Raw genomic sequence first — 10,164 nt, 5'->3', positions numbered from 1 at the left:
TACATGGGAATGTTACAAGGGAAAACAAGTTGTGCATGCACTTAGGTACTTGTCACCCTGGAAACAAAATGGTTTTTGCATGATAAGAAATTTTTCTGCCTTACACAGTAGACAATATTTGAAGATTTAGTACAAAAACAGTGACAATACAAGATGCTCCCCAGAACAGAATTAGCATCAAAATAGAATATATCTTAAGAATATACCTTTTAATTTCTCCTAAAGTAAATCACATAGGTTGATTCCTATATCAATCCTAGCCACAGAATGAATTAGATTAAAATAAGTGTACGGCTGCGACCAAACACAGAATAAGTTCTTGCTGCCTACTTACCGCATTTTAATTTAAGGATTACAAACAAAGTTCATTCTACATTTCTACCAGGTAAGAATGCTACTTTAAAAGGGTGTGCGCAAAGAGGCACTGTTTTTGCAGTCATCCTTCTAAATACTTGGCACTAATGTAAAAAATACATAACTCCTCCAAACAGAACTGAATAAAAAAGGGGGTTGAGAGCCCAGTATGGTTATTGTATTCTCTTCTTTAGGATAATGTATGACAGTAATTAAGGCCACATTGATATTTCCTAAGGGCTCCCACCCCTCCCCAAATACAGTTGTTGTACTGATTGGCTTACTGCTTTGGAAGAGGATTCGTAACCTTCGGTGATCTACGTTTAAACTCTTGTAGAGCTCTATGTGCTGTCGAGGATGTGATTCAGCTAATAGCGTTTTTTCATGTAGATAATTAATTGAAACTAAAATGATCAAGGTTAGCTTTATACAACTGCTGAATAACAAATGCGAAACCTACTCAAATGAGTTACATCTAGGAACAAATAACTAAATTGCCCTGGATGTTTTAATAACAAAAGTATAAAATACTCTCTGCCGGCAAACAATGCGAGTCAGAATAACATTAAAGCAACCTGCCTTTTCTAACTGAAAAGAACCCCTGCATATACATAGTTCCTGTATACAATACTTTTTTTTTGTTTGTTTTAACTAAAGCTTTAGTAAATGAATTGCAATAGCAATGGCCGCCTTTTTATATATACACACATTATATAGGTGCATATATATGTAAATATATGAGATACTAATTTATTTAACACAATCGAGGCTTCTGCCATATGATAAAGTTCACTGTACATAAGAAAAAGCTTTTAATACTGTACAATCACATAAGGGTCATATGCACTGTTGCAGTGCAAGAGTAGTTTTAACTGTAGTCTTGACTGGCATATTAATGGCTTTTTTGTAATCCAACGAAATTGCATTCTCAGATTATGTGGCCTGAATGGTCTTTAAATTGGTTTTTAAACACTGCAGGGGTTGCCTGGTCCACAGTTAAAGGACACTCCACAGCAGTGGAGCATTGTAGGGATGCAGCAGAAGAATGTAAAAAGACTGAAGTTATTGCAATTATATTTCTAAAAATAGAGGAACATTACGTAAGAGGCCTTTATGTAAAATTGATCCGCAATATACCTTTAGTATACTCAGCGCACATTTCCTATACTTGATGTACAGTATATGAAAAGCAGACTAATAGGATCCTAGTATACTACATTCTGGGGGAACAAGTTGAGTAACGAAAAAAAAGTGGAGGGACATGTATGGGAAGAGAGGGGAAAAGAGAGAGGAAAAAATAGAAGAGAGAGAGGAGGGAGAAGGTGGGGAGAAAAAACTAGAATCGTTACTAATAATCCTGATTTTGTTTTTTTCAAAGTTACATCCATGTTAGTCCCACAATATTACAGTTGCTCCTTGCAAAGGGAGTCCTAAAAAAGAAACAGTGAGGAGATTTTTGTCTGATGCTCATATGGAGGTGCCTCGGTCTGGATCATTACCCAGATTGAGCCCCAAGTTAGGAGTTGGTTGATAAGGAATAGATGACATTGTTTTTATAGGACTCCTGAAAAAGCCCCCATTAGGTGCCCTGTGCCTAAAAGGGCCAGTTCGGTGCTCAGGCACGTTGCCAAAAGTGAAACCAGAGGCAGCTTTAGCTGACAGTGTGCGGCTAAGAGTCTGGATCTGCTCTGGGATAAAGGTTGTTGTGGTGATATGAGTGTTCCTGAAATCACTGATTTGCTCCAGTGCTTGTCGTGTTGGCAAAGTGTCAATGTCCAGAGGGGTCAAATCAATTGACGAGGTGGAAAACTGTTTATGGGGGCTGTCGTCATCTGTGCACAAGCTATTTACACGTCTATGGAGGTGCTCCAGGTCAATTTCCTTGTCATCCTGGAGATGAAGAAAAAGAAGATAAGGTTCTCATCAGTACTGGCTTCCATGGTTAAAAAAAAAAAAAAAAAAAAAAGTAGTTCAGCAAACATGTAATTAACTGAACTTTGGGGTTTTATTCATTTAACAAATATTTATTGAGCACCTAATATGAGCCAGGCACTGTGCTAGATTCTGGGGATACCAATATGATTCTGAGATAAGGTTATCTAGAATAAATAGTTTTCTGGCAGTAAAAATTCTAAAATGAGCACACACCACATGCAACTACAAAGATTTGGGAGCGGGAGATGGATGATTGGCATCCTATAAGAGACAGGCTCAGGCAAAACTGTACAAATAGAAAGTATGGTTTTGGCAACTCTGCCCCCCACCGTTTTATTCATGCTTCCTCCTTTTTCAGGGTGTCTCATTCTAAGTTAAATTTTTCTTCCTTTCAACCACTTACTCCTAACCTTAGCTTTCCATTCTTGAAGGAAAGTAATACAATACACTATATCGTACTAAAGTGTTAGTGACTGTTAAAGTGTTATTTCTTGTAGGCCAGAGACATGTGAGATAGTTTAGGAAGAGCAACACACTCAACACAGGAGAATCAATTTCTAATTGAGGGATTTCACACACTCAAGGGATCTAGTATCTGAATCAGGCAATATAGTGGGGTCGGCAAGATATTCAGAGACCCCCTCCAGTCAGGACATGTGAGTGATAGCTGTAGTTTAGGGCCAGCCTTATGCTACATAACCTCTAAACCCAAAGATGCTTTAAGCTACACTAATGGCATCTTGGTAAGAAAGCACTTAATAAAAAGAAGTAAGATCTCACGTTGCTGGAGTTGAAATCACTTCATACATAAATCCCTTAGGATTTTCACTGAAAGCGAGTATTACAGCCCAATGTTTAAAAAATAAAACCGGAAGTCTTATGTATAGCCAAGCTCAATAAATTAATGAGGATTTTAAATGTCTATTAATCATAAGAGGAGAAAATATTTGTTCACATGATCTGATTAGCTGTCACGAGTTAGAATGGAGTATGTATTTTTTTCATTGTGCTGTTATAATGTTCCTCGGTGAAAAATATTCTGATATGCATCACTGTTTTTCCTTCTCCTTTCTCATTTCAAAATCCAATAAAAAATATCCATTAATGCAATATTATCACTGAGACTTTAGGGGGTTGAGACATATAATTTTAGGGTTCCCACAGCAACTGTAATGTACTCATCCATCGACAGATATAATTATGCAAAAATTTAATATCATATATACTAACTCAAAATATAAGGGGCTTGGGGAGTCCTTAATTTCCAGATTTTTGAGAACATGAAATCTCGGCCATAATGTTGCATTAATGTGGTCTTTTGCGTGGAATCAATGTCAACAGAGATACCAGAAGCTTATTCCACAAAGAAAACCCTACAATAAAACTTGATTAACTTTTAATTCGTTCTCCACTAATTTAGAATGTATGATCATTCGCACAGGTAGGAAGCTAAGATTCATCTTTGCCAAGCCAAACGTTTCCTTATAAATGGTGCTGATCAATTTTGCATTTAGGGTGGTGGGAAGGAATCCTTAGACTACTTTAGAAAACAGTCTGCTTGGAAGAACATTAACATGCAAAAATGCAAATGCAAATGAGAAGTCATTTTCATTTGTGCATTAAAGCATATCCTTTCAGGATTCGCCTTAGGCCTCAGTTAGTTAGCCAAGTTCTAGTTATAGAAAGTTTAGAACTTTCTTTGAAACTATCCATCGAATCAAATCATTTAGCAAATTCAGATCGTTTTTCATTTCAGTTTGTGGAGCTTTAGTGAATATGGTTACCTAAAAAATGTTCACCCTTTTGGTCTGCTAGAAATAAGAAAAATGAATCAAGTAGTTTATTTTAACTTCACATTTCCTCTAATTTATACGTCCCACAATTTATAATGAAAACAAGGCATAAACCACTTTTAAAAGAGATATGAGTCACTCTGTAATTATTCTTCCAGATATCCAGAGAAAAATTAATATGGCTCTGGAGTTAAGCTGACTCAAGAATAAAGGAGAAAAATTGAATTCTGGATGATTCCATGGTGTGGATTTGGTAAGCTTGGGGCATTGAAGAGCCAAACACATACGGTCACTTCTACAGATCTACATGTGTATAGAGGGAAGCAGCAGTCAGGGGAAAATTCTGATCATTTTTATGTGTAATATTGTATATTTTCGGCCCCGTCTTAAAGACCCAAGTAATTTACCTACGCGCTAAACAACTAATCGAAATAAAATGGTAAGCATCTCTGTGAACCGGTCAAGGGAATCATGGCTTTTGAAAAATCATTGAATTAAAGTGTATCCTGAGACTTGGGAGAATTTCAAAGCCCGTTATGGCACATGAAACTGTCAGTCTTTCAAATATTATCGTCTCCTCTTCACTGATCTGGGATATTTTAAAATGGAGTTTGATATTGGTCTTACCGAGGTTTCCATTTCACGACTTTATTTTTAATCTTCGATGAAAGAAGAAACGATGACCATCCCGCCCCTGTATCCTCACCCCTCTGACCATCCTCCCCAGAAGCACAGCCTGCTTGTTGGTTCAGCCTAGAGCCCAAGCGCTCAATCGAGTACCTCTTTCGACGGGACGCGGGAGCCTTTCCTCTTGTTCCACCAGGTCTCCAGCATGGCTATGAAGCAGGACAGGACGATGCCGGCAGCCAGGATGCAAAAAACCCCCGCAAAGCTCTTGATGTCCAGGGCGCCTCCTTTCTGCTTTGTGTCCACTGAGGAGTACAGGTCACACTGGCCATTCTTAGGCCACCATTTGTGCTTCAGGATGTCCATGTCACCATTCTGCTGAAGCTCCAGGATCCTTGGGGGCAAAGAACACAACCGCGTATTATTGCAGACATAGCTATTACTTTGGTCCACGGCACATCCGTTTACAATCTCACCTCTAAAGGATGGTGGCTGGCAAGAGGAAATGAATGTACAGGTGACCTTGTAGATGGCATGCTAGGACACTGAAATCAGTATCATCGTGATTCTACAGACAGCGCTGGGCGACAGAGCTTTCCTTTCTCCCTTCATCCATCCCTCCCTCCAATCTCCAGCCTCCCTCCTTTCCTTCTTCTTTGGTTTCATCCCATAATTTGAAATATTCCCCCCTCTGGTTCGTTGCGGTGTGTTTTCACAATTACATTTCCGAGGCGCTGTTTTTATGTGGTCTCAAGCTGCTGCCGTCCTGCGTGCCTTCCCTCCATACAGAATGAGACTCTGGCTCCTAATGCTTTTATGAGGCACGTTTTGCTGCTTAGAGCAAGATGCTGGCATAATGTCGCCTGGCATATGCGACGCACAAAGAAATTCAATTAAGAAGACTTCTATTATTTAACACAGTGTGAGAGAAAGCCTTGAGACAAGTTTGAAGTTGATAAAATACATCGTTTTTGGTTTTTCGCGCAACTGATCGAATTTCCTTTTTAATGCCAAAGGGGAAGTAATCTTACCTTGGAGAACGAGAGGAAAAGTTGACCAGAGGCTTTCAGAAGTAGTTAAACTCAAATAAGAAATACCTTTTTTCTTCTTCTTTTTCTTCTTTCTCCACACCCCCCTCCCCCTTCAAACCTGGAGGTAGCTGCAAAGACTGCAGCTTTTTAAAGGGTGATTTTCACAGAGGAATTGTTCCCAATGTCGAATACTCCCTGGGCTCTATCTGAGACCAGTCTAGCTCTGACCCTCCTCCAGCTGTGCCCTTTGTCACAGGGTAAGAAAGGCCAGGGCAAGGCTGTGTACCTGCCAGCGTATGCACCATCCGCGGGGGCCCCTGGAATTTCCTGGCCAAACAGCTCAGTGCTTTTCCAAGGCCCACTAGGCCTCCTCCCAGGGACGTTCTCCTAAGAGCAGAGCTCATGGCGGTGGGTGGGAGACCCTTTGCTGTGCAGGACAGAGCTGGAGGTGGGAAGAGAAGGTCCCAGAAACCCACTCCCTATGCTTGGGTCAGTGGAGACGTCCCAGCTACTCACAAGTTTGAACATGGCCTCCTAGGGATCACGACGGTACATTTGTCAAGACAAGATGATAGAACACATTGTTTCTAGCAGTGTTTAGCTTAACTTATAATTTTTACATAATTAGACTTGGGATACGTGGACCTGCATTTGTACTCTTGCCCCAGGGCTCGGATTATTTGGGGTGAGATTGCTTAAAACTTAAAAAAGAAGAATTAAGTCAACCTGAAAGGAGTAAATTACTCACTTTTAGTGATATAGTACCATTTTACCTTTTTCATGTTATCACATGGCTAGAAGAATGAACGAAATGGTAAAGGGGAGAAAGAAAATTTTGTGTGTTGGGGGTGGGATCGACATTTAACCTGAGTTAGACAAAGTGGACCAGCCCCAGAGGCAATGGGGGGGCGTCAGCGTCACATTCCTATCGTCCCCCATGGATGTCCCCACAGCCTCGGTCCCAGTGCCCCCGTGAGGACTCCAGGACCGACACTGCGCTGGAACTTCCCTTATGACCTGCACTTTTCTTCTTGCTTCTTAAGGAATTGATCTACCCAATGTTTTGTTGCCTCAGAGTATTGCTCTCAACTACTTTGATTAATCGAATTTACTAAAATGATTATGAATATCAAGGATTAGATGCCACTCATATTTCAGCCTCTATCCTAGACAAAGTTATGAGCATTTTCAGAATTTGCAAAAATGAACAGGAAACTAGTCCCTCGAAGGCTTCTGCAGGAAAATAGCGCTGTGGTCACTAACTTTGAGAAACACGCTCTTGGAAATTTACGAAGTTGTCAGCCCATTAATGGCTCTAAGAAGACCCCCGCAGAAAAGAAAACTTGCATGATTTTGTTTAATTTGGCATTTCCCAAATTTATGACCCTCATTCCCCTTTTCTTATTTTCCTCTCCAAGAAACATACTAATAGCTCACTGAGCTAGGGCTTGGGGAATACACTTGAGAAGTAATTCTTTGATCCAAAGAAGTAGATACTTGTGGAACTTTCCAGCACCGTGTTAAGTATCATACAAACATGTAATCATAGCATCAAAGTTATTTGCTTGGTTTCTTTATGAATACTGTTTAGATGATGTTGGCGTTGCTAATCAACGCATATAAAGTTTCAGTTACGTAAGATGAGTAAGTTCTAAAGATCTCCTGTCCAACATTGTGCCTACAGTTGACTATACTATATATAATAGTATACTTAAAGATTTGTTAATAGGGGCCGGGTACAGTGACTCACTCTCATGATCCTAGCAACTTTGGGAAGCTGAGGTGGGAGGGTTGCTTGAGGCCAGGCATTGGAGACCACAACAACGACAAAAATTAACTGGGCCTGGTGACCCTCGTCTGTAGTTTCAGCTACTCGGGAGGGAAGGGAGGCTGAGACAGGAGGGGGAGGCTGAGACTGTAGGGAGGCTGAGACTGGAGGATCGCTCGAGCCTGGGAGTTTGAGGTTGCAGTGAGCTATGATCTGACCATTGCACTCCAGCCTGGGTGACAGAGCGAGACTCTGTCTCAAACAAAAAAATGTGTTAATAAGGTAGGGCTATGTTAAGTGTCGTTACCCTGATAATAATAATAATAAAAAAAATGGCACATTCTTTAGATATTTGCCTACCTAAAGGCTGTAGATAGTAAGAACGCCATTGAATACCTTGAAGGAAAAATTTAATCATCTTTGAACAAATAATTCTTCTTAAATTTGAGTTTATAATTACATGTAGTTTCCTTTTATACCATGCAGGTATAAAAGCAACCTTTGCTTAATGAGAATATATCTGCGTACACAATGAGACCCCGTTTCCCTGCTCGTCTACTCCCGCCGCATTATAATTAGTCAGTGTCTTTGAAAATGTAAGAGTTTTCCCCCATAGCACTTATCATCATGTATAATTGTGGTTCCTTGATTAATGTCTGTTCCTTTTTCTAGAATCACACTCCCCACCCTCCATGTTGCCTGACACGGAATGGGTTCATACTTATGGATGGAATATGCTCAACCCAGTTTTTGGTAGGTGAACCCTGCCCTCAGATCCTACTCTTTTTTTCTTATCATTGGTGCTATTTTCTAATTCATTCCATTTCCTCCTTATTGATCTATCCATTCAATAAATATTTAATGAGTGACTTCATTCCCGACATTTCCTTGGGTATAAAATTTGTTCTGAACCACAACTGCGCATTCTGCCAGAAAGGCTTGGGCTTCGTCCAATGCCCAAGTTCCTGTCCCGTCATCTGTCGTTCCTTCAGGAGCTGAGGACTGCCTGCTCTTTCCCCTCAGTGGGACCTGGGACTCCCATGTTTCATCCACTTCCTCTGTCCCCTTATGTTTTCCACACCTGGAGATTATTTTGACTTTAAAAATAATGATTGAAGTATATGTGTTAAACCTCACTCATTTCAATTCTAACAGGAGTTACAGGTCTTTAACTCAACAGAATTTGTTTAATCACAGAAGTTTTAGGTTCAGCCAGCTGGGTGACAGGCGTTCGCTGAGGGGAAAGAGGGAAGGAAAAAGGGACAGATGCCTTCAACTTCAAGTGTCGTTGTGCCACAAAGATTTATTTGTACAGTTAATCTCATGGTCACTGCAGCAAGGCAGCTGAGGCATTGCAGGGTGACCCCATCTTTGGGGATATATGGTAATGGGGTCCCTCAGTCAAACTCTGACTAGTCCACAATAGATTCCAAGAATGCATTCTGGGCTGGAATGAGCTAGAAGTATTGGAAGGGAATGAAAGCGTTCTCTAAGCCCAGAGTTCCGTCATAAGATCTTGCTATTCATTACAAAATTTAATACTCCTGGAAATTGCAGCAGAAAGGTCTCACCACGCCTTCCTTTTTATTATTTCAGGATTAGTAAAGCAAGGTTAGTAAAATGTAGTGCACTGCCTTAAAGACCGACAGGATAAATCCTTAGAATAAATGCAGAGATACGTTCTCTTTTCAGATCTTGTCAAAGCACTGGCTCTTTTAAATGAAACTTAAAAACACACCTAAAGGAGAATTTTACCTTTTAATTATAAGCAACAATGACATGTATGTGTGTGTGTGTGTGTGTGTGTAATAATGTAAGAATCTAGCTTCAAAATTCTTCATGGGTGCCAAGAAAACATTTGGGTCTATGAAATGATATTTTTGTTATGTGTATGATTTCCACATGATGGCAGTCTTTGCTCACAGAGAGCAAAGAGTTACTGTGGTTATCGTTAACCTGTGGATCAGAAACGCGTGAAGTACAGAATTTTTGTTGCTGCAAACCCTTAAAACTACTAGCAACAATGTTCGCTATTAGACCGTGATGAATAAGCGATGGCTAAACCCTCTTCTTGGCGTGTAGTCAGAAGAATTTCTGCTATTTTTACCCCAGGGTGATGACAACACTTACTTTTGAGGGAGATTGTGGTAAAAATTAATGAGACCACATATGAGAAACATCTTGCTCCTTGCTTGGCACATAGAAGGCTACCACAACTCGAAAGCTAGAATGATTATTGTCAGCACGTGTGACTACTGATCTTTGGACCTGTTCTGGTACGTTCTTCCTAATGGAGAGTTATATGTCCACATGAATCAGTGAATAATTGATTCACTGACAAGAACATCTCATTTCCTTCCTTTGTCTAAAAGTATTAAACATTTGTGATCTCATTGAACAGAAAAATTTTAGAAGTCTATAAAACCTTACTGCAGTTTGACAGTGGTTAATAGATCAATCCCGTATGCACTGAATTCTTTATTGATATAAATGAGCAAACTTCAGGGGAAGGAAGTAGGGAATCAAAAGATTCCTCTTTCATACGTGGATAAAAATATCCAAGAAGGGCCGGGCGCGGTGGCTCACGCCTGTAATCCTAGCTCTCTGGGAGGCCGAGGCGGGCGGATCCTTTGAGCTCAGGAGTTCGAGACCAGCC

At 40.3% G+C, this 10,164-nt stretch overlaps 1 protein-coding gene across 1 annotated transcript in view; it reads right to left on the bottom strand.

Annotated features, from left to right (window-relative positions):
* Positions 1-1,821: 1,821 nt before the first annotated feature.
* The window catches only part of GRID2 (glutamate receptor, ionotropic, delta 2), a 1,246,697-nt gene continuing 1,238,354 nt past the window's right edge, over positions 1,822-10,164 (bottom strand). Inside the window, exons 15-16 of the mRNA XM_012647158.1 lie at positions 4,863-5,103; positions 1,822-2,244 (exon numbers count right to left, since the gene is read on the bottom strand). Coding sequence (XP_012502612.1) covers positions 1,822-2,244; positions 4,863-5,103 — 664 coding nt within the window. The remainder of the gene's footprint in view (positions 2,245-4,862; positions 5,104-10,164) is intronic.

Source organism: Propithecus coquereli, unplaced genomic scaffold (genome assembly GCF_000956105.1).
Source record: "Propithecus coquereli isolate 6110/MARCELLA unplaced genomic scaffold, Pcoq_1.0 Scaffold26, whole genome shotgun sequence".
NCBI lineage: Eukaryota > Metazoa > Chordata > Mammalia > Primates > Indriidae > Propithecus > Propithecus coquereli.
Note: the sequence above shows the minus strand (reverse complement) of the source record. Positions and strands in the feature narration are given on the sequence as shown.